At 34.2% G+C, this 24220-nt stretch overlaps 3 protein-coding genes and 1 pseudogene across 3 annotated transcripts; 2 read left to right on the forward strand and 2 right to left on the reverse strand.

The window, feature by feature from the left end:
- Nucleotides 1–11876: 11876 nt before the first annotated feature.
- Nucleotides 11877–15946, forward strand: LOC106447534 (protein RETICULATA-RELATED 5, chloroplastic-like). Its single transcript, XM_013889481.3, has 7 exons — nucleotides 11877–12601; nucleotides 13246–13375; nucleotides 13469–13999; nucleotides 14308–14415; nucleotides 14496–15044; nucleotides 15428–15541; nucleotides 15623–15946. The coding sequence occupies exons 1-7, from the start codon at nucleotides 11964–11966 to the stop codon at nucleotides 15782–15784; spliced, it is 2232 nt and encodes a 743-aa protein (XP_013744935.2). The 5' UTR covers nucleotides 11877–11963; the 3' UTR covers nucleotides 15785–15946.
- A 536-nt stretch (nucleotides 15947–16482) lies between these two features.
- On the reverse strand, nucleotides 16483–18228 carry LOC106447531 (annotated as a pseudogene).
- Nucleotides 18229–18882: 654 nt separating this feature from the next.
- On the reverse strand, nucleotides 18883–19806 carry LOC106448954 (cytosolic sulfotransferase 11-like). Its single transcript, XM_022718882.2, has one exon. It carries the CDS (start codon nucleotides 19804–19806, stop codon nucleotides 18883–18885), a length of 924 nt encoding a protein of 307 aa, XP_022574603.2.
- Nucleotides 19807–21599: 1793 nt separating this feature from the next.
- On the forward strand, nucleotides 21600–24202 carry LOC106391589 (amino acid transporter AVT6D). Its single transcript, XM_022702092.2, has 5 exons — nucleotides 21600–22364; nucleotides 22813–22965; nucleotides 23041–23247; nucleotides 23321–23786; nucleotides 23870–24202. Exons 1-5 carry the CDS (start codon nucleotides 21983–21985, stop codon nucleotides 23997–23999), a joined length of 1338 nt encoding a protein of 445 aa, XP_022557813.2. The 5' UTR covers nucleotides 21600–21982; the 3' UTR covers nucleotides 24000–24202.
- The last annotated feature ends 18 nt before the right edge of the window (nucleotides 24203–24220 follow it).

A 24220-nucleotide genomic window follows, 5' to 3' on the forward strand; every position in this document is an offset into this window, starting at 1 on the left:
ACTTTTTTATCCTTATATGGTCACCTACATCCAACAATATAATACCTAAACAAAGACACGAATTAAGCTGTTTCCAAGACATACTATATTTTTATACACTTTTTGTCATTTCAAAATTTTGTTATAGAAGAAGTCTTTGACATTCTTTTTATCTAATTAAATAGAGTATATAGGTTAAAGATAGAGTTTAAGGTATGTTTGTTGAGAAGTTTATAGTTTTAGTTCAGTTCAAAATCTGAAACAAGGAGGGGCTGGGTCACAGCTAGATTGCATCGAAATATCAATAGTATAGAAAATAGGAATCGTGTTCTTTATCTACTCGTTTGACTTATTTTGTATATTGTAAGTTAGTTTTATATCATGATACATAGATGCGAATGTTATACAGTTCTCAATACAAATAAGTATTTGGGTAAAAGTTAGAGAAACATTCCCATTTATATCATGTTACATAAAAGAAATATATATTAAGAAATTACAATGAGTTATAATTCAACCGTAAGAATAGTGCGTTAAAAGTGTTATATTATTATTATAACCAAAAAAAAATTGTGTTATTAAATTAAAAACCAAAAAATTGTCTTCAAGCTTAAGTAAAAAATGATTATTGTTTTTTGCTAATGTTCAAAAGAAAAAATGTTTTGAGGTTTTACCAAAAAAAAAAATTTGAGGTAAACAAAATGATTTGTCTAACTGCCTGTGAGAATTCGGCCAAAAAAAACCTCAACTTTACACGAATTGCCAAAACAAACATGAACTTTGGGGCTCGCCAAAAAAACACCAAACTTTCATTGACTTTAGAATTAATTAACAATGTTTTTGCTGACTTGCCAATTTAGCACGCCGTCAACAAATTTAACAGAAATATTTGACGTCGTTTATTATTGACGTTAAGTGAAACGACGTCGTTTTCAAATGAGATGAAACGACGTCGTTTTACACGATTTGAAATTAAAAATATGTAAACCCCTGGATTCGAACCCAGGTTGGTTGGTCAAATAGGAAGGTATTTTACCACTGGGCTACTAGCACTTTTAATGTACTTACTAACATGTTTACTTTTATTTGGTACATATTAAATATAAAAAATTCTCTAAAAACTTAATAAGATCTTTAAAATTCCAAAAAAATTAAAAAATAAAGAAGATTTTTATAAAATTAATTTTGAAATTAAAATTGAAAATAAATTTTTTCTTTTTAAAAATAAAAATTTTTCCAAAATTTTCTAAAAAATTAAAACGAACTTTAAATTCCAAAAAATTGAAAAAATAAAGAAATTTTTTATAACATAAATTTTGAAATTAAAATTGAAAATAAAATTTTATTTTTCTTTAAAAAAAAAAAAAAATTATTTTTCTTTAAAAAAAAAAAAAAAATCTTCCAAAAATTTCATAAAAATAATTTTGAATTAAAATTAAATATTTGTTTTTCTTTAAAAAATCAAAAACAATTCCAAAATTTTCATTTTTTTAAAAAAAATCCAAATTTTTTAAAATTATAATAAAATGCAAAAAATTAAAGTTAGAATTATCAACTTTTTATGTGTGTATAATTAATTTCAACTTTTAGCAAATGTATTAAAAAAATTGAAAATTTTGGAAGATTTTTTATTTTTTTGAAAAGAAAAAATAAAATTTTATTTTCTATTTTAATTTCAAAATTAATTTTATAAAAATTTCTTTATTTTTTCAATTTTTTGGAATTTTAAAGATCTTTTTAAGTTTTTAGAAAGTTTTGGAAGAGTTTTTATTTTTTAAAAGAAAAATAAAATTTTATTTTTAATTTTAATTTCTAAATTAATTTTATAAAAATCTTCTTTATTTTTTAATTTTTTGGAATTTTAAAGATCTTATTAAGTTTTTAGAGAATTTTTTATATTTAATATGTACCAAATAAAAGGAAACATGTTAGTAAGTACATTGAAAGTGCCAGTAGTCCAGTGGTAAAATACCTTTCCATTTGACCAACCAACCTGGGTTCGAATCCAGGTGTTTACATATTTTTAATTTCAAATCGTGTAAAACGACGTCGTTTCATCTTATTTGAAAACGACGTCGTTTCACTTAACGTCAACAATAAACGACGTCAAATATTTCTGTTAAATTTGTTGACGGCGTGCTAAATTGGCAAGTCAGCGAAAACATTGTTAATTAATTCTAAAGTCAATGAAAGTTTGGTGTTTTTTTGTCCTGCCCCAAAGTTCATGTTTGTTTTGGCAATTCGTGTAAAGTTGAGGTTTTTTTTGGCCGAATTCCCATTAAACCACTTGTTTTTAAACACTATATTCCTGTCTTATCAACAATACCTTTTCTTAACCGATTCTAGCTAGTTCTACACGTATATGTTATGTTTTTTTACGCTGATTTACAATAGTAGATAATATTATAATTATGAGAAATATTACATAGACGATTTAACAACCGGCAATATTAACTGTTTTATAAAGATCTATGTCTAACTGCATCACATGAATCATCTTATGAAGATTCACACCTGATTGGATTTACTTGAATCATGTTAAAGATCCTTTGAAAATTTTTCTTCCGTAGTTTGCAGTAATAAATCGCTCTTTCCGGGACTTGAAACTTGGATTTCCTGTATTCTGCAATAAATTACATAGTCCGGGATTCGAATCTCAGATCTAGGTATAGAAGCCTTTAAACCTTAACCATTAGGCTACAGTGCTTCCACACACGTACATCTTACGTTGTAAAGAGTTTCCTTTTATTTTTAACAAAAGCGACTCTAAATTTTTAGTGCATATATAATATCATCTAATGCAATTTTATATGAGTTTTTTGTAGGACTCCTTTTTTTGTAATGCTGTATGGACTCATTTATCAGAGAATACTGGAGATTTTATCAGAAATATATTGCTTTTCATGAATACTTTTAAATGAATTTATTAGAGCACACTTGAGAACTTATCAAAAGCATTATTTTTCAAAACCAAAATGTGTTTGTTTACATTTATATGTAAAAGAGAACACAATATTTTTTCTTCTCAGCAAACATCATTCTACAAATTATAAAGAATGCATATATATACGATCTTTAGTAATGGTATAGTTCTAGTAATTTAATCATGTTGTGTTGAAATTATTCTTTAATTATTTCGATGTTTCTCTTTGGTTTATGCAAACCACGCATGGCACGATGAGTCTAGATTTCGGTTAACGATATCTATTGAATTACAAGAAACAAAGAAAAAAAACCAGTTCAGCATGTTTTCAATAAATTTGCATTTTGTGATAACTTTATCTTAAAAGAATTAAATACTACTTGATCTTGAACAGTCAAAACTGTGTATCGTTACGTAAATATCTTTGACAATAACAATCCGAAAGGCGAAAGGTAACAAATAGAAAAAGGAAACATGATGTTGCTCAGAAAGGAAGAAGTAACACGAGAAAAATATTGGAGACATTGATTGGTGAACAATAAATTAGTAATTGTGTTTGGTGGAGTTAGTTAGTATTCTCTTATTTGGTATCTTTAACCTCGATGCGCTAGATCTTTGAAAATGACATCACATGTTGTTAACAGAGTGAAACTGACCTTTCATCTGTAATTAAGTTCCATGTCAACGGGGTTTATTTGTCTTGATTTTGTCTTTCATCTGTAATTAAGTTCCATGTCAACCGGGTTTATTTGTCTTGATTTTGTGTTTCTCTGATTAAACCATTTTTCAAAACGGAAGAAGAGTTTTTATTAGTATACAAAAAATATCGTATCTTTTCCAACTATATCATTTGAGAAGCTAGCAAAAAGGATACATATTTCATTTAATTTCTAACTTCTCAGAAGAGCTTGAAGATCTTATGTTCTTTGAAATGAAATTTAAAATTGATAATAGATGATATCATACATGAACACTTTTGAATATGTTTTTGATTAATTTACTAATAGCATGAAAGCTGGTTTGATATTTGGTTTCTTTAAAATCTCAACTTCATTAGTCAAAAGTGGGTACGAAGCACGAACCCTAACTATGTTCACATTTTGGGTCGAATAATCTAAGCTCTCGTTCCAAGTGGGATGATATTCTTTGAGAAAAAAAAGATTTCAAAACAAAACTCATTCCACGAGTAATATATATCATGTAGCGAAGACTAAAAAAAACAGGTCACCTATAAGATATATCCAAGGAAGAATCAACTCAGTGACCTGGACCCCAAAAAGAAAAACAGTTCAGGAGAGGTGACCTAAAATTATTTCAGTTTGTTTTTGGTAACCGAGTGTTTTAGACTGAGCCCCAAACTAAACCGGTGACTATATGTATTTCAGATTTGGCCAAACATGTAAATCTAGTGAATTAATTTTTGGCTTGGACATACATTTCATTACTTCACAAGAAAGTTACCTTGTGGAAGAATTAAATAGTGGACTATGACTAGTTACAATATTTACAGACCTAAATATAACATTTAACTACTTCTCTGCTTGGTTTCGTATTAAAATTGTATCATACAATACTTGTATCTGCTTGCTAGAGACGAAACAAGCAACTCTCATAGGTTTTATAAATTAATAGCAGTTTAAATGCTTGTCCTGTAACATAACACCATACCGAATGTATTAGAATGTATCAGTTTCAGAGTAAATTAGTTACCTGAAGTCCCTCAACTCACATAATCAATCAGTCTAAGGAAGCAGCAGCAGAAGTAGCAGCAGATTTACCAATGAACGTGAGCAACCCAGCATTAGCAGCAGGCTCCTGCTCGTCCAAGAACAGATCATCAGGAACCCTAAACGTACCGTGCAAGCAAACAAACGCCACACCAACAGTCAACGCCGAAGTCAACAAAGACCCAACACTCGTCAACTGTGTGGGTGAGAGAGAGTGTGGGGGAAGTGGAGGCAAAACCGTTATTGTAAGTAAGGCCTAAACTTTATGGGCCTAATATTGTTTGATCAGCCCATTATTAAAAGTGCAAACGAGAACATCTATACTATACTAAAAGTTGAATAAGATCAACATCTAGACTATCCACGTAGGCAAATTTAATTGACCTATCATATGTTTTTATATTGCCATGTCATTATCCATTGCAATAAAAAACAAACAGAAAACAAATCTCGATTATTAATGTGTGAAACCGTAGCCGACGAGGCTCCTCCCTCTTCCTTCGATCTCCACTTTGCTTGCTAAGAAAACCAGAACGTCAGCCTTTTCACTATACATCTTCATCTTCTTATTTCCCATGTTCTCTTTCACTACAACCGCACATGAACATTACTGGTCACATCGATCTCGATAGAGTCCTGAGAGGCCGTCGCCGTCGCCGCGAGGTCATGGGGAAGACGAGGTGCGAGGAGTGGAAGCTTCGAAGATTACCACGGCGGATTCGTTCGGTGCTATTGTTTTGGGTGGTACCTTTGATCGATTGCACGATGGGCATGATCAGACTTCAAGGTTAATTGTTGTTTTCTCTCTGTGATTTCTGCTTATGAATCAAAACTAATTTATTGAAATATTTGTTGGTGGGGATGGAGAAATTAGGCGGTTGATGAACAAACAAGTAAGCCATCTCTCCCTCTCGAATCTGTTATCATCTTTCCCTTTTTGCCTAGATTAGTTTAGCATCCTACACCGTTTGATATTAGCAACTCATTAGAGAACAAGGAATAAGCAACTTATGTCAGATTCTGTGTCTCTCTATTTTTTAGAATTGATTGTATTTCGAGTTTTTATCTTGGTACTGAATGTGTCTGTGGTTTAAAGCTGAAACTGTTACGCTTTGTTGATGAGCTCGAAAGTTTCAAGGTCTCAAAGGCATTATTAAAGAGTTCAATTCCACTACTTATGTGAGATTCGAGTCTAAGTCCAGTGGCCTTAGTTCTTATCATGAGTTGAAAAGATGTGTTCTTGCCGTTGATCTTGGTGCCATGTGCTTATGTATTCTTTTCACTGTGTTTGCTTTTCACAATGTTCTCAATTGCAATTGCTTTTGTTAGAGAGAAATATAGTTGCCTGATTGCTCTGCCTATAGTTCCCTTACTACATTTTCTAAACGACTGAAAGGTGGAGTTTTCATCAAGTATGAATGAGTTAAATAGCTGCATTTGGGTTTGCTATGATAGATTTAGCCAAGTTCATGCTAATCCTACTGGCAACATGAAAAAAAAATCTGAATACTAATTAGCTCTTCGTAAACCTTATGTCTGTCAATTCATGGTAATGTCGATTGATATACTCCTTATTGTGGCTTTCATAGGAGAATGTGGGAGACAGTTTTTTTTTACTTAGCCGTTGATCTTGGTGCCATGTGCTTACGCCTGTAAAGCTCTCTTTCACATTGGATGTGATGTGATTAAACACTTCACTGCCGACAGGTAATGTAGTTCAATGATGCCACGTAACTCAGTAGAAACATGTCATTGTTTTAGGAATACAAAATCTGTTTATTCACCAGTTCATACTGCCCATATTTTTCAGTCCACGAGTCAATTGAGAGGAGCACCTGCTTCTAGGATTGTGTTTTACCCGAATGTCATAGTCAAGGTGACATATTTTCATCCCCAATGCATCGCCAAGAGCTATAAGAGACCTTCCGTGAATGGTTTCGATCAACACTGCTGTTAGCCATTGTCTTCCTCTACCCAGAGAACTAAGGCTTTTTTTCTTTCTTTTTTTTGTTTGGTTTTGTTTTTATCTTATTCATACTATGTAACAACTAACCAATTCTCGGTTTGGATTTGATTTTTCTTTTTTTAAATCCAATATTGTTATAATCAAGCAAGCTCGGTAGGCTGAGAGTTGTTACATGCTATTTTACATAAATTATGCATGTTGCTTTATATGAGTTAAGTAGTAGTTTTAACATATTAGTGAAAAAAATATTTACATAATAATACTAATCATAGGTTTTAAGGAACGGTTCAAATACTGAGGCCATATTGTTTTGTGATTTTATATTATTTTGACACTGGTGTTTTGTTGAAAATAAGACGATTTAAATAAATTTGATTTGAAAAATATACGTTCAAAATGAATATCTCTTATCGAGATGCATAAAACTAATACGCAAATATTACTAATATGCAAATATTTTGTATTTATTCACCAGTGCCAAATAAAATAAGTTAATATTTTGGTGTTAATGTGTTGATAACGATTGGTTTGTTCAACACCTTCTTTAGAAATCTTAAAAGTGGAGCGGTAGAGAGAAGATAAATTAATATATTTTCATTAAAATTATTGGTACTTAATTATTGAACTTCTGATACATTTATGTTACCAGGGCAAGCTAATGAGTGACATACCGAGAACAATTAATAAATAATTATGCAATCAACCAGTTTACCCGCTACTTATGTGAGATTATAACAATCTTTATCTTGGTGTTAATATTACTAATATGCAAATATTTTGTATTTATTCACCAGTGCCAAATAAAATAAGTTAGTATTTTGGTGTTAATGTGTTGATAACGATTGGTTTGTTCAACACCTTCTTTAGAAATCTTAAAAGTGGAGCGGTAGAGAGAAGATAAATTAATATATTTTCATTAAAATTATTGGTACTTAATTATTGAACTTCTGATACATTTATGTTACCAGGGCAAGCTAATGAGTGACATACTGAGAACACTTAATAAATAATTATGCAATCAACCAGTTTATGCGTCCTATTTTTCAACCACACGAGACTAAAACCAACAACATTCAAGCAACCACGTCCATTGTTGCACCCAACCTAAAACAAAAGCTGGTTGAAGCATGTTACAAGTTAGAATGCCAGCTACGTTAAGTTTCAGAACAGTAGAAATTATGAACATAGATATTGAACCTTAGATATAGACAAACGTTTAATTAAAAATACTTCGGTTTCATTGGATAACAATTTTTTAAAAAATAAATACTCCTAGACCGATGCTTATTCAAAATACATCACACTTGAACATAGATATTGAAGTTTATTACAAAACCTATTTCATCTAAGCCACTTCAAACAAAGTAATGTACAGCTGTCGCTGACCTAAATATGATAAATTTACAGGGAAAAAGATGAAAAAGATAATTAATGATATTTAAAATAAAAAGTCTACATTCAGGTAGGAAAAAATACACAAAACAAATAAATCATCTAATTTTTTTTATTAATTGCACACTATAAAAATGTGAGTCAAACAATATTTGACATCCAACAAAAAAGAAAAAAACCAAGTTATTCATTATTAATTAGTCAATTCAACGTCAGTACAGTTAAAGAACAATATATTCCGTAACCTAATAGTTCATTATTATTTCACAATAAAACTAAACGAAAAACATGAAATGCAACATAAAAAAGCAAAAAATTAGGACTATCAAACAAGTAATAAAAGAAGGATATAAGTCTCAAGTAGAGTGTATACGTAGGCGAAAATAATCGGCCAATGAGAAACTATATTTTTGCTATGTCACCTTCCTCTATTTGTTTTTACAAAATGATCCTTTAATTTTTTGCTTAAACAATTATAACCGAAAATATTATTTTAGTGAAATATATTATTTGTATAAATATAATTATATTTTTTATTTACATAATAGTTTGTAAAGAAATATTTAGTGTAAATAATATCATAATTTTATAAAATACTAAAATAAATTGGGCTGGTTTTCAACTTTCACAAATAAAAAATAGTATTTGTAAACTTAGAAAAGAATATATCAAGAATATTCCTTTTTAGTAGAGAAAATAGAAAAATAAATCGGAGACAAATCCATCTCTATTATGAAATTCCTCTATTTTAGAGAGAAAAATAGAGGAATATATTGGAGATGGTCTAAGACATGGCCGACATAAATGATAGACGTTGAGATTTCAGCTTTTCTGATTCTTAATATTCTTATGTTTCAATATAATTTGAATATTCCCATTTTTTTATAATATAATGGTTTAAAAATATTGTTTGTTTCACTATATAAATTGTTTTTATATTTCAATGTAACTTTATATTTATTGGATATTGTGTGGCCAACTAAATTATGTAAATTACTGTATAATTGATTCCAAGGGAAATTGCCACAAATACCACATTCATAGTACCACTTTTCATGTTTACACTAACCACTTTTACACTCTCTTTTAATGAAGGATAAAATACAATTATACCCTTAGGGTTAACTAATCTAGACTTAGGGTTTAGAGTTGAGGGGTGGGGTAGGGTTTTTGGAATGTGAAATTTATAATTCTAAAAAATATATAAATACTTAAAAAATATATAAAAAATTTTAAAAAATAGTTTCAAACATAATTTTAGTTTTTCAAAAAGAAATTTGAAAAAAAAATAAAAAAAATTCGAAAAAATTCAAAATTTTTTTTTTTATAAAAAAGTTCGAATTTGAAAAAGTATAATTCGAAAACATAAAAAAAATTATTTTTTTTATTTTTTTTTATTTTTTTTTTATTTTTTTTTTATTTTTTTTTTATTTTTTTATTTTTTTTATTTAAATAATAATTTATTATATATATAAATAATAAGGGCATAAGAGTCTTTTGCCACTTAATGAAGAAGGTATTTTTGAAAATGTTTCATTAGTGGTGGTAAAAATGAAAAGTGGTACCATGAAAGTGGTAAACATGTAATTTCCCCTTAAATTTATATATTAAATGATAGTTCTCTAAAGTAGTAACTTTTAAATATTACATATTTTAATTAAAACTGATTACATTTTGAAACATATAGAGTAATCTATAAACTAACTCTATATAGATATGAAGACAAAATTGTAAAGTGGTCTCACCTTGAATTTCTCTCATTCTGTGCATTTCTAATTGGAATAAGATAATCAACATCTAATATTATGTTACTATCAGTATATTAGAAATGGTCGAACCGTAAACCAATTAAGGATGATCTAAAGAAGAAATAAAGATGTATTTTCAGTTATCACAAATATAGAATCAATTGACAACAACTTAATTATGTCCAGCGTAGGACAACAGAGAAGAGTTTCCATACCTTCTAATATTATAATATCTCACTATATTAGTGGCTAAATCAGTATTCTCTAGCACAAATACTCACTTCATTCTTAGAGTTTAACATTTTCTATCTGGTAATATTAGTAGTTTGATCTCAAAAAAAAGAAACGGTCGAACTGTACATCGTAATTGGAGAAAAAAAACAAACAAAAATCAACCGAAGACTTTTAAGGTATATGAAACAAAAATTAAAAATAGCAAATATCTGCAATTAAAGAATAAGGAAATAAAATTGTAAAAATACAAAAATAAATATACACAGAAAGAAAGATTTAGTAAAATAAAATCATAATATAATTTTCATAATTGATAGTGCTCAGTTACACTAAAAAGTCTAAATTTACAACATACACAGTTTTATTTACATATTTAAACCTATTATCTAATTAAAATGATTCTAAAAATAAATGTCAGCATGAAGAGTTAGAAAATATACGATAAAATATAATACATAACATTAAAAAATACATTATCACTCATCACTAAAAAATCATGTTATTAGTGATAAAAATGAAATGACAACACATTTATTAAAACTATAGAACCGCACGCAACAAGGTGTTATTAAATATACAAACTACAAATTAAATATACTTAACGCAAACACACATAAAAATGAGACATCATATTTGGATGTATTTAAATAAATAATTTTAAATATATTATATTTTTTATAATTTTAAAATTACTTAAATAGAAACTAAATTATTAAAAAATTAATATACAAATAAAACTAAAGCAATATTTTGTAACATCAAAATAATAAATGAATAAAAAATATATTATGTTAATAAAATAGATTTTAGATTTTAAAGACTTCTGCTTCATGTAATACTACAAAATTCAAAATTTGTTTATTACAATTAATATTTTACCATTAGATATATTAAAATAATATTCTAGATCGATATTCAATTGTCAGTTTTCAACTATTACACGTAAAAAATATATTATTAAGTACGCTTTTTTTAAAAAAAATGAGGGTTTTATATTTGAATTAGGTTATTGGAGTATTTTTTCTTTTCGTGAATTTATTTGAGATGAGATTCCGATCTTTTAAACTAAGATAATTTATGTTCTATACATAATTATATATTTTTTAGATAACTCTAAAATCTCGGATTTGATTCTTCATATTTTATTAGGTAATTATGTTACATAAAATAGAAATACTTACTTCAAACTAAAAATATATAAAAAAATCAAATTTAAAACTTAGTATATATAATTTAATATACAAAAATTCACATACAAATAAAAATGATAAATGTAACAGATTTAAATATATTATCCGCGCGTAGCGCGGAGAAAGGATCTAGTTAGACTAATGGGGTAATTCTGTTAACATTAAATCATTATTAGAAAATGAAAGCATACAAAATACAAATATATTTTCACATTTAGATCCATCATAAAATAATATGAAATTTTCAATTATAAAAACATATCGAGTTAGATTTAGTTTCCTGCATTTTTTAGAGTATGATTCTGTTATATTTGTTTAAATAGCCAGTCCTAAGATTTTGAAGACTTAAAACTTTAGCACAAATTTGAACATATACATATTTTAATAGTTTAAACACCATCATATTTAGGTATATTATTTTAAAAATTGTAAAGATATCTATGACCAGTTTTGTTCATAACTTTTTCAATCGTATAGTTTATAGTGGAAAATAATATCTTCGAGTATAAGAATAATATAATGGCATATATTCCATAGTTTCTTTCTCGTTGTCATTATCTTCTACACAAATTTTCTTCAACGTTGTCCATAGTTATTTTTCTGGTTATAAAATTGAGAGAACTAACAAAAAAGAATTATACAGAAAAATTGATGCGATATAATTAAAATAATAATACGATGAAAAAAACAGAGCCACGTCTTTTCATGCGAGGTGGTACAATCAAACTAAACTAAACTAATGTCGTGTGATGTCTATTCATCTCTCACCTCTAGCGAAGCAATAAGCTGACGTGTACCAAAAAAATGAAGCCCACGACCAATGGGCTCTTCGCTTCTCAATCTTCTCCCTCCTTCACGGCTCCGAGATTCCGCGGCCACCTTCCGATCACCTTCACATCCTCCAACCATCACCACCACCACCACAAGAACAAGAAGAATCTCGCTAACGTCATCACTCTCTCCCTCCCCTCCGATGACTCCTCCTCCTCCTCACGAGTCACATCCTCTCGCCGCGCAATTCTCGTCGCGCCACCGCTTCTCGCCGCTGTTATTTCCTTATGGCCGTCTGTTTCCTCAGCCGCCGGGGAGATATCTTCAATCGTGGCGGCGGATGCTTCGCCGGAACCAGCAGCTCCTCCTCCTCCAGCCACTCCTTCGCCTGTAGAGGAGATAACGTCTAGAATCTACGACGCGACGGCGCTAGGTGAGCCGATGGCTGTTGGGAAAGATAAGAAGAGAGTGTGGGAGAAGCTTCTGAACGCGAGGATTGTCTACTTAGGTGAGGCGGAGCAGGTGCCTACTAGAGACGACAAAGACTTGGAGCTTGAGATCGTGAGGAACTTGAGGAAGAGATGCGTGGAGAGCGAGCGTCAGTTGTCTTTAGCGTTGGAAGCGTTCCCTGTTGATCTGCAGGAGCAGTTGAACCAATACATGGATAAGAGGTTTGAGTCTAGTTCCTAGCACTTGCATGCAGCAAGCCAGTTTCTTGCATTTTTTATGTATTAGGCCTGGACGTTTTGGTACCCATTTAGGTCGGAATCAGGTTTTCGTGTATCCGAGTTCAGCCTAGTCAGCTTTATTCGGATATATATATGTTTGGACCGAGTTTGGTTAATAATATTTGAGTTCATATATGTTTTATAATACTTACTAAGATCTATTTTGGATTCAAGTTCATTTCAGATTCGATTAATAACACTTTGGATACTTTAGGGATTCAGCCTAGTTGGTGTCATTTGGGTTTATATATGTTTGGACCGAGTTTGGTTAATAATATTTACTAAGATCTATTTTGGATTCAAGTTCATTTCGGATTCGATCATTTCTGCTATTTTTACGGTTAGACCAAAACAAACATGAATTTAGTAATTAAATTACTGATTCGAATTTTAGGGTTGTTTTTTCGGGTATTTTGGTTCATATAATACCTGATACTCAAAATACCACCCCACAAGATCCCGTTCGGATATTTTTACAGCTCGGATTGGATACAGATTTGAGTTTTTCGGTTCGGATCTTAGGTTCAGTTAAATGTCATGTCCATGCTTACTCTGCATATTAACTCCAGTTCTTGGATTGGTTGCAGGATGGACGGAGAGGCATTGAAGTCTTACGTGTCACATTGGCCTGCTCAACGTTGGCAAGAGTATGAGCCTCTCTTAACGTACTGTCGTGAAAACGCAGTTAAACTCATTGCTTGTGGCACTCCTCTCAAGGTACTCTCAGTAGTACTATGGTATTACTAAGAATATGCATTTTTCTTTGTCAGTCTGATGTGATTAGATACTCATTACATTAACTTGATGCAGGTCTTAAGAACTGTCCAAGCTGAAGGTATCCGTGGCCTTTCAGAATCTGAGCGGAGACTATACACTCCTCCTGCGGGTTCCGGGTTCATCTCAGGGTTCACTCCCTTCTCACGTAACTCTTCACTCAATATTAACCCCCTCACACAGATTGTTCCGTTTGGACCAAGCTCGTATCTCTCCGCGCAAGCTAGAGTTGTTGAAGACCACACAATGTCACAAGTTATCTTACAAGCAGTTGCGGACGGAGGTGGGACTGGTCTGCTGTTAGTGGTGACAGGGGCCAACCATGTTGAGTATGGGTCAAGAGGAACAGGGTTGCCTGCTAGGGTGTCAAGGAAGATTCCAAAGAAGAGTCAACTTGTTGTGTTGCTTGATCCTGAGAGACAGTTTCTGAGGAAAGAAGGTGAATCTCCAGTTGCTGATTTCTTGTGGTATTCTGCGGCTAGACCATGCAGTAGAAACTGCTTTGATAGGGCGGAGATTGCTCGGGTGATGAATGCTGCTGGTAGGAGCCGTGATGCTCTTCCTCAGGTAGAGTTTCCGTGATGCTTTAATAAGCTTGGCTCTCTGTGTGATTGTTATTTACTTCTGTTTTTTTAGCAATGTTCTAAAAGTCGGTATAGGTGGCAAATAAATAATATTGTATGACAATTTTTTTTAAGTTCGGTTTAGATAGCCTATGCACTAATTCTCTACAAAATGCCTAATTACCGCCTAACAATTTTTAGAACGTTAGCTTTTAGAGTTAACTCTAGAGTTAAATTTTATTTTTTTCTCTCACTTTGCTTTTTTATGTCATTAGTTTATCATGAGAGAACCGTTTCCATTGTTTTTTTCAGGACATTCAAAAAGGATTAGACCTTGGTCTGGTGTCACCTGAGATTCTACAGAATTTATTTGATCTTGAGCAATATCCTCTCATTGCAGAGCTTACACAGAGGTTCCAGGTACATCCATTACAGAAAGATATTCAATTATTTAGTGAGACTTTTATCTTTGTTTTTTATGATGATCCACTGTGTTACAGGGTTTCAGAGAAAGGCTGTTAGCAGACCCCAAGTTCCTAAACAGATTAGCCATCGAAGAAGCTATATCAATAACAACAACACTTGTAGCACAATACGAGAAGCGGAAAGAAAACTTCTTCGAGGAACTAGACTACGTTATAACCGATAGCGTAAGAGCATCAGTTGTTGATTTCTTCACGGTTTGGCTGCCTGCACCAACCTTGTCTTTTCTCTCGTACGCTGATGAGACAGCTAGACCGAACAGCATAGACGCACTAAGAGGCCTCCTAGGATCCATACCCGACAATGCGTTTCAGAAAAGTCTTGGTGGAAAAGACTGGACTCTGAATCTTAGGATTGCTTCGGTTATTGTCGGTGGCTTGAAGCTTGCTGGCGTTGGTGTTGTTTCCAGTTTTGCAGCTGTGGGATCTTCAAATGCTTTGTATGCGATAAGGAAGTTTATTAAACCGGAGTTGGCTGTTTCTGAGCAAACAAAGAGGTCTCCGATGTTGAAGACGGCTGTTGTCTATGGAGGTTATCTTGGAACATCTTCAAATATACGTTATCAGGTAAGCCGGTTCACACTACTTTACATGGCCACTTAAGTAGAGAAATTAATGAAAAGTAGTCAAAATTACTACATGACCACATGAATATATTCTCTAGAATAGCACATTTTTAAAGTTTATAAGAAAAAAAGACACGATGATCAAAATTTCTAAAATAGCACCATTTTAAAATAAAAAGATTAAATTATTCTATTTTCTGAACCTTAATCCTACACCTTGAATAATAAACTAAATATTATAATCACTAAACTCAAATATAAAATTAAAAAAACGTATTTTAAACTTTTAATTACTGCTATTTTAGGATTTTTTTCTCTTGTGTGCTAATCTTGTCTTAAAATTAGTGGTATAACCCAACATCAAACTTAACCTCAATTTTGCAGATAATTGCTGGTCTAATAGAGCATCGCATCTCTGACGAGCTTTCTTCTCAGCCACTACTTGTAAACATGATTTCATTTGTGGTCCGTGTAGCTAACTCCTACTATGGAACTCAGGTCAGAATCAGGCCTGTACTAACTAACATCTCTTATTGATTTTTTTCTTATATTCATTCCTTTTTTTTCATACAAATGCAGCAATGGATTGATCTTGCGCGGTCTACTGGTCTGCAAGCTCAAAAAAGTGTCACGGCTTCAAATCAAATCCCAGAGGCTTTGAGCCAACCTACAGTGGAGATTGTGGAATATAGTACTACTACTACAGATGAGGCAACTATGGATGATCTCAAGAATCAATGATATTTTTTTGCGGCTATTTCTACTAGAGTATCAAACTGGTAAAATGTGTAAAAAAGCTTTTGATCGTCTTGGGAGGGAAATGTATCTTCATTTGAGTTGTATTTTTGTATCTTAGCTTCTGTGAAATAATGGTTCCTTAATGAATATATTTTCTTCAAATTAGTCATGCTAATCTATCAAGATCGATATTGTTAGGAGATTTTCATCATTGTTCATTGTTCTTGGATATTTTCATCATTCTTCATCACATTAATTTTATATTCTTAGAAAGACAACATGTAAAAGGCCGAAGAGTAGTTAGGGCGATCTGGATGCAGAAACACTAGAAGACTATATACCACCACATTTGTAGCCGCAGATTAGGTTCTCGACGAGACGTATGAGACATCGATGCTTAGTTTCATGTGTTAACTTCAGTGACCTGCTTTGATAATTCTTAAGTCAAAACCTAACAGATGAATTCAAGAGTTTGAGCTTCTTGGAGATAGTTTTGCATTGTGTGTGTTCCTCTCGGGCACATGTAGCTTTGTACTTGCTAATAACAGTATATTACACGTACACTCACCCAACTTAATTTGTAATATTCATTCAAGGATTACAAAGTGCTTACCATCATATCTTCCAGTTTTTCAAAACATTTTTCAGAACAAACGTATACAAAACCTCCGGACAAGGGAAACTTAATAATGGAAGGGAGCATGCATCGAGAAGCACACCAAACGCAAAATGGTCTACAAATGGAGGTGTTGGATACAGAACAGGCTTCATGTAGTTGTTCATGTACTCCTTTTGTATAAAGTAATGCTGCTGTACCATGCTTGATGTATGAGAAGTCTCCCACAACGCAGGGAACATGCAGTGTGATCCCACAACCATTACATGTATAGAACCATTCCTTTGGGTGCAGTTTTGCCTCACATGCCTCACACCAGTATTCTCCATTCACATTGCTTTCACCGTAAGACAAGAAAAGAGGATGATCATCATACCTGTTTATCACAAAGAGAACATGTTGCAGCACGAGAAACTGTCTCTAGTGTCAATGGCTGGTTGGAGCACACATGACGTTTTTTACGAGGAAGGTTAGCACATTTTTCGTGGAGAATAAAGTCACAGTTCTTGCAACTGTAGAAATATTCAGAACCAATTTGGAAGACGCATGCTTCACAAACTATGTTTTCATGTAGAATCTGCCCATCTTTGTTGATATGTAAATTATGATCATGGCTGAAATGTCTTATTGTGGTATCATCAACCACCTCGAATGGCGCAATCACTTCTTCTTCGGGCATCCCTTCCAACTCCACATTGTCCCAAACATCTTCTCTTGTTGCGCATCTTGCGTGAACAACAAAGCTAGGAACCTTGGAGGAAGCATAAGCTCCGTAGAACCCATCCACTTTCTTGCGGCAAACTCCACATTTCCATGGAGACTCTCCATGTCCCAGACGGCGAGTGTAAGAGATGCGGTGATCATGGCGGTTGATGTTTATAACGCGTGGTAGATCGATGCATTCACGATGAATCATGAAATTGCACTGAAGACAAAAATAAGGGCTGCGGTCACCTAACGTCCCACAAGCATTGCAAGTGAAGTCCATGCGTCTTGGAACAAGATGAAGTTGATGTTCATGTGTCGTCGAGCTTACCACACAAACTGGTGGTGGGTTCGTCTTACAATCTCCGCATATGCTGAAATTACAAACATCACAATGGTGCAGTTGACTTGAGTGGGTGCTCGAGATGGGAAGTGTGGTATGCTTTTGGAGCATCATCGACACATCGAAGATGGATGGCAAATTCGCACTGATGACATCTGTATAAATAAACGCCAATGGTAGAGCCACACACTGCGCACTCGTATTCCAAGCTGTCTGATGGCTCTCCATGCGAGAGTTTGAGTGGATGCTCGTGTAGGCATGAATTTTCAGTTGGGGGTGGTATCCTCACACACTTCAAATCTATATGGAAGTCACATAGTGAACAGCTGTACCCAATTCCGAACTTGTGTTGACATAAACTGCAAGCATTAGGGCAACTATAATCCAGGATCAGTTTGAGAGGGTGCTCGGGATGAAAAGAGTTGATGATTTCTGGTAAGGCTTCAGCGCATTCTTTGTGGAACGCTTTATCACAGCCAGGCTCATTGCAGCGGTAGCCTCCGTATATGCGTTCATGATCTGTGCAGTGTGCACCACAACATCCACAAAGAAAGCGAGTAAAAGGTCTGACAGGATGTTCGTGACGTGGTACCTCTATTTCTTCCATGCTGCGGATTTCTTTCAGGGTTTTATCTTTTTCAGGATATTATAACTCAGACCACAGAAAATGATGTTTATCCCTTTGAGATTGAGATATTGTTGTAAATTAGAAATAGTTGGCTGCCATTAAGTGAGCATTCAAGTCTCTGAATGGATACAAATGAGCTTGTCCCCACCATTTGATATTGACGATATTGTTGTAGCTTGGAAGTAGTTGGCTGCGAATAAGTAAGAGCATTCAAGTGTCTGAACGGAAACAAATGATCTCGTCCCCACCATTTAGGACTCAGATGATGCACTCAATCATTCATGTGAAGACGAGGCTTGGGCCAATCTTTTTTTTTTTTCAGAAACTCAAGGGCATGTTTCTTGTTAAGCCCATACTAATTCCTTTTTTCAGTTTTACGCGTGGGCTTCTTGTTAAGCCTATATCGATATTTATCACTCATGATGTTCCCGAAGGACTAGAAGTCTGTTTGAGTTACTTCCCTGTGAACATGAAGTCATGAACTACTCAAAAAGAACTTGCGTGGTGATTACGGTTTCACAGGCGACTGTGTGACAGGTGTAACTTGGAAATCTCGTTGGTTGGATGGTTATGATAAGAACGAGGCTACGGAAAGAGTTGGAGGTCGTTGAAGATGAATAATAAGAGATGGAGGACTAAGAGGGTGCCAAAGAATAAGAAGTGGTCTGCTGAGTCCAAGTTTTCTCAGGCTTACTTCTTTTGTAATATAACATATTTTTCACTAGGAGAATTGTTTTGGCACTTTTGCTCTAATGTTAACTTATAATTAGCTTACTCATGGCCACTCAACAACATAAACTATATGATCATTATGAAGCATTATTATTAAAAACGCTGAGATCCAAGCCAGATTCACTCCATTTCAGGTCAGCAATGTTTTCAAGCTCCTTCATCATCTCTTGTGTCAAATGATTCTTCCAATCTCCAACCACACCTTTCCTAAAGAACATATCATACTTAGTTCCACTCCAGTGAACTCCTTCTCTTTCTTTACTTGTGTTCTTCATATTCTCGAAGCTACACTCTTTCACCACCTTCTCCACCGTCGTCTTACACCCCAAGAAGTCTGCGATCCTCTTCACGTTCTCTTCTGGTTTTTCTTTCAGATCTTCGTAAGTGAGGAACAACACACGGTCTCGGTCTCTTGCGTCCCAGAACTCGAGTACGTGGTCAAAGTAGGGACCGGCTGGGACAAGCCCTTTGCAGAAGTCATCAAAGGCTTGTCGGATAGTGATCTCTGTCCCAAACTTGTTTTTGTAGAGATGCCAGAGAGAGACAAAGGTGTCAGCTGGGTGGCGAGTTATGTAAATGAGTTTGGACCCTGAGGTCGTGACAGTGTCCGGTAAAAACGAGAGAGGGAGATGAGTGTTGAACACTCTGGGACAAGAGATCTTTGTTATGTCCTTTGATGCGTTTTCTCCGAACAACTCTATCTCCAAGAATGGTACTACTTCGTGGGGGTTAAGGTTATCCAGATGGTCATGGTTGTCGTGTATGGTTGAGCTGTGTCGGAGAATGGAGGAGGTTAAGGCTTTGAGCCAAGTGGTGCCGGTTTTGGGGAAAGAGGCGAGTATTATGTCGGAAGGAAGAGGTGTGTAGTGTGCTCTTATAGCTTCAGAGGCAGTGATGAACTCTGGTCTGAACCAGAAGCCTTTGTGTCTGATGCGTTGTCCGTCGACCCACCACTTTGCTTCTGGTGAGATTCTGTCTTGTTGCTGTTGTGGAGTGTCCATGAAGAAAGGGATGTGTTTTGAGATTTGAAGTTTGAGCAAGTCAGTGACTCATATAGGCTTTGCTTAGAAAGAAACACGTAGCATGAGTTTCTTTGGCTTATAGAAAACACGTAGCATGAGTTTTTTTGGCTTATAGGAACACGTAGTAAGAGTTTTTTGGCCTAAACCAGGCACCAGATGGTACCCGAAAGATCTGGAGACCTCATGCTTCCTACCAAACACATTCGAAAACGTATACACTACAAATATATTTTATTTTTCTTTCATACAATATTTTTTTGATTAACACGGTGATATCCTAGATTTATGGAAGAATTTAGAAACTAATTTATAAAAATAAATGCATTCCACGAATACACTCTTTTTAGGTGTGCAAATGAGCCGAAAGCATAAAGTCATGTAGATATTAAAAACAATATAACTTAGTTTTGTACGACATATAGATCAAACCTCAAACGTATTAGCGTCACAATTCCGTCTCTTTACCATTCAACAGACATATAAGATCCTTATTGCTGGAAGAAAGAACAAAAGGTTGATGTCACTATCCCTACATTAGCAGCAGCAAGTGTTGCTCTCTCTTATTCACCTATTATGGAAGTCATTCCATCACAATCTATCATTTCAGAGGACCCTGAATCTTTTGTAAATGATCAACAAATTGTCCACACAGCTCAACCCACCCACATTCCACAACAGTTCTATAGGGAATCGGAGACCCCGATAACTTATGGGAAAGGATCTGGTTTTGACGTGGTTGAAGCATCCTCTAGTTATAATACAACTAGAGGTGGGAGGGCAATTAAACCAACACAAAAACTGCAAGAAATGGAATGGACGAACGTCGGTGGAAGAGGTAAAAAAAGTCGTCGTGGCCGAGGGTACAACAACCACTAGTTTATACATTTCTGTTTATTTTCTCTTAAGATTCGTTTGTGGATCTTCATCTAGGGTTCCTTAACTCTATGCTTGTCGAAAACTTTTCAAAATTTATGAGCTAAAACTCATACTTGTATTTCTTTTCTGTATTTTAATTGAAAGCCTGTTACAAAAAAAAAAAAGAACAAAAGGTTTAAATTTTATGGAGGTTCTGTTCAATTACTAAAGTTCTTTTTTTTCTACAGTTTTTGTTAAATAATCACACTATTTGTGGTCCATCTAGTGTACTTTCCCAACCTACCTTGTCTTTCTAAAGACCCCCATAGTACATAATACGGTTAAAATATTTCAACGTGAAATGCAGAAAATATACTAACACTACTGGATCATTGAAACATTTCACTGTAAGATGTGTATAAATGACCAGTCATGATATCCTTGATGACGCATATCACTAGTAGAGATAGCAAATTGATAATATTCAGTATTGTTTTTTTGTAATCATAAAAATATTAAGTAATGTTGTCTTCCATGCATCCTGCAAAACATAACTGTATAAGCTGAATTAATAGACCATTTGATTCGATATTTTTTGTGAGCTTCAGATAAGATTGCCGTCATGCTATCAAATTAATTCTTTGACAAGATCTGAGAACTTTGTAACACCTTCCTCATCAGTGGCTCCAGCAATGCCCTGTTCATTTCATGCAATGAAAAATTCAAACCAGAGCAAACAAGTAGGCTTTGCGGTGTTGGCTATTTGTTTGTTAAATTCAATGATGATAAGGTGAACAGTACAATCAACTATTATATTTGAATTTTCATTGAAAAGCTTTGAGATACTTTTGAAAAAACTCAATTTAGGCATGTCACTTTATTCATAAACTAAAGTTTAATTAAATGATTCTAATACAACCTTTTGATTGAGATACTAAATATTTTAGCCATGCATGCTGAGCCTTCCTAGCTCACAATATATTTTACAAATGATGTACATGGGCCTTGATATACACTTTAATGGGCTTTATTTGTTATAAAGCAGCAGCAGCAGCCCAAGATACGTATTCACATCGTTTTCATTATATTTTACAAATCTCTCTTTTTGTTTTTTTTTGGACAAAAATATCTTGAAAAAATCTAAAAACGAAAGCGTTCACGACAAAAAGGTTCTATATATGATAACGATGCCACGTCCCTTTGACGTTGCCATCTTCTTGCTCCTCCTCCTCGAACAAATCAAATCATCCCTCTCATCGCCGCGAATATTCCATTAATCATCTCCGGCGGCTGAGAGAAAATGACTCCGGCGATTAAAGCGCCTCTATTACCTAACCACGACCCTTCATCGCCATCATCATCATCACCACCCGAGGAGAAGCACGGCTCCTTCGCCGGAGCCATCTTCAACGTCTCCACGAGCATAGTCGGAGCCGGAATCATGTCGATTCCGGCCGCCTTCAAAGTCCTCGGCGTAATCCCGTCCCTCTCGATAATCGTGATCATTGCGTGGCTGTCCAACGTGTCGGCCGGGTTTCTGATGAAATCCACGGTCGCCGGAGACGCGACGACTTACGCCGGCGTGATGAAGGAGTCGTTCGGGAAGCCTGGATCCGTCGCTGTTCAGGTTATCACGATGGTTGTGACTTTTGGGTCAATGATCATTTTCTCTATTATCATAGGTAAAATGTTTTTAAGTCTCTAACGAATCTTTAAACTATTGAATTGGTTTGGTGACTTGTTGTTATGTCTTGATCCGTTCTTGTCCGCTAGTAGCTCTGGGTAATCGGGTCGGGTTGTTGGGGTTTCGGGTTATCCGGGTTGGGTTATTTAGGAAGCTTTTAGGAACTAAAACATTTTTCGGACCGAGTTTGGTCGGGTTTCTATTTTGTTAGTGGTTTTTAAATCCGACAAAAACCAGAAAATCCGAATTAAATCCAAAAAAGTATTTAGATAATTTGTGATTTCGAATAGTTTAGTTATATTATTGTAGTTATTATTAATTTTAAAGTGAAATAATTTTCGTTTTGGATTTAGAGAAATAGTAACCGTTAGTGGTTGGTTATTAAGCTCTGGTTCCAGTTGTGTATTTAGAGAATTGATAACATTTTATATTCCTTCTCTTATTAGGTGATGTTCTCTCTGGTAATGAAAAGGGAGGAGTTATTCATTTGGGTCTTCTTCAAGGATGGTTTGGTTCTCACTGGTGGAACACGAGATTCTTTAGTTTGTTATTCATCTTCGCCTTCCTCTTCCTTCCCTTAGTCTTATGTAGACGCGTTGGTAACGTTTCTTAAAACCAAAGCTTTAACAAGACTTTACATTTATTGGTCTGATGGTTTTTTGTATGTTTTGTAGATAGATTGGCTTTAAGTTCTGCGATCTCGTTCCTCCTTGCGCTACTCTTTGTTATCATAAGCTCGGTGTTAGCGATTGTCGCACTCGTGCAAGGGAGAACAAAGAGTCCGAGACTCTTCCCTGATCTCAACAATGGAGGACAGTCATTCTTCAACCTCTTCACTGCTTCACCTGTGATTGTAACAGCCTTCACATTTCATTTCAACCGTAAGAAAACCGAACCTTTACTCTCTTTTTACTGTTCTTTGATTCTGAAGTTATTATGGTAAATGTTTTGCAGTCCATCCGGTTGGATTCGAGCTCAAGGATCCATTACAAGTTCTCTCAGCAACAAGAGTCTCTGTGATTCTATGCGCGACGATCTACTCAGCGACTGGTCTCTTCTGTTACCTTCTCTTTGGGGATGCAACAATGACTGATGTTCTCATGAACTTTGATGAAAGCTCCGGTTCTTCAATAGGTTCGTTGCTAAACGACATCGTTAGAGCCAGCTACGCGATTCACCTCATGCTTGTGTTTCCTCTGCTCAACTTCTCTTTGAGAGCCAACTTGGATGAACTCTTGTTCCCTAAGAAGGTTTCTTTGGTGAACGACAACAAGAGATTCTTCGGACTCACTTTCCCCTTGCTCATATCTTGTTTCTTGGCTGCTATTGCTATACCGGACATTTGGTACTTCTTTCAGTTCTTGGGATCTACTTCTACCGTCTCTATAGCATTCATCTTTCCAGCTGCAATTGTCTTGAGGTACACCATTTATTAGCTCATCTTCTGTACTTCTAACTGATTCAGGTTCAAATCTGATTAATTGTTTTTGGGGATAATGGAAGGAATGTGAATGGTATCTCAACGTTGAAAGAGAAGATTGTTGCTTCAGTAATGTTTGCTCTTGCTGTTGCCACAAGCATCATTGCCATTTCAACAAACATATACAGCTTCACAGAAACAGAAGAAGCATGAAAATTTTTAAGCAGTCACAGTCTCTTCAAGAATCTGTAAAGAGGGTAGGAGTTTCAAGATTGCATTGTATTTTTTTTCATATCAATGTAAAATAGGTTGTGAATGAGTGGTGTAATAGCAGAACTTCAGGAATTGGTATGTTTGTATTGGAGGAAAAGATTGAATCAAACAAATAAGAAGATTAAATATTATTTCTTTGCTTATTTTGCCAGCTATATTGA

Source organism: Brassica napus, chromosome A4 (assembly GCF_020379485.1).
Source record: "Brassica napus cultivar Da-Ae chromosome A4, Da-Ae, whole genome shotgun sequence".
Taxonomy (NCBI): domain Eukaryota; kingdom Viridiplantae; phylum Streptophyta; class Magnoliopsida; order Brassicales; family Brassicaceae; genus Brassica; species Brassica napus.

Bases quoted from the DNA above. Each gene is read 5' to 3' on its own strand.
- LOC106447534 (XM_013889481.3), top strand. From the start codon at position 11,964: ATGAAGCCCACGACCAATGGGCTCTTCGCTTCTCAATCTTCTCCCTCC. The intron at 14,000-14,307 runs GTAGAGTTTCCG...TGTTTTTTTCAG, and splicing joins GCCGTGATGCTCTTCCTCAG to GACATTCAAAAAGGATTAGA. The intron at 14,416-14,495 runs GTACATCCATTA...ACTGTGTTACAG, and splicing joins AGCTTACACAGAGGTTCCAG to GGTTTCAGAGAAAGGCTGTT.
- LOC106448954 (XM_022718882.2), bottom strand. From the start codon at position 19,806: ATGGACACTCCACAACAGCAACAAGACAGAATCTCACCAGAAGCAAAG.
- LOC106391589 (XM_022702092.2), top strand. From the start codon at position 21,983: ATGACTCCGGCGATTAAAGCGCCTCTATTACCTAACCACGACCCTTCA. The intron at 22,966-23,040 runs GTAACGTTTCTT...TATGTTTTGTAG, and splicing joins AGTCTTATGTAGACGCGTTG to ATAGATTGGCTTTAAGTTCT. The intron at 23,248-23,320 runs GTAAGAAAACCG...AATGTTTTGCAG, and splicing joins CTTCACATTTCATTTCAACC to TCCATCCGGTTGGATTCGAG.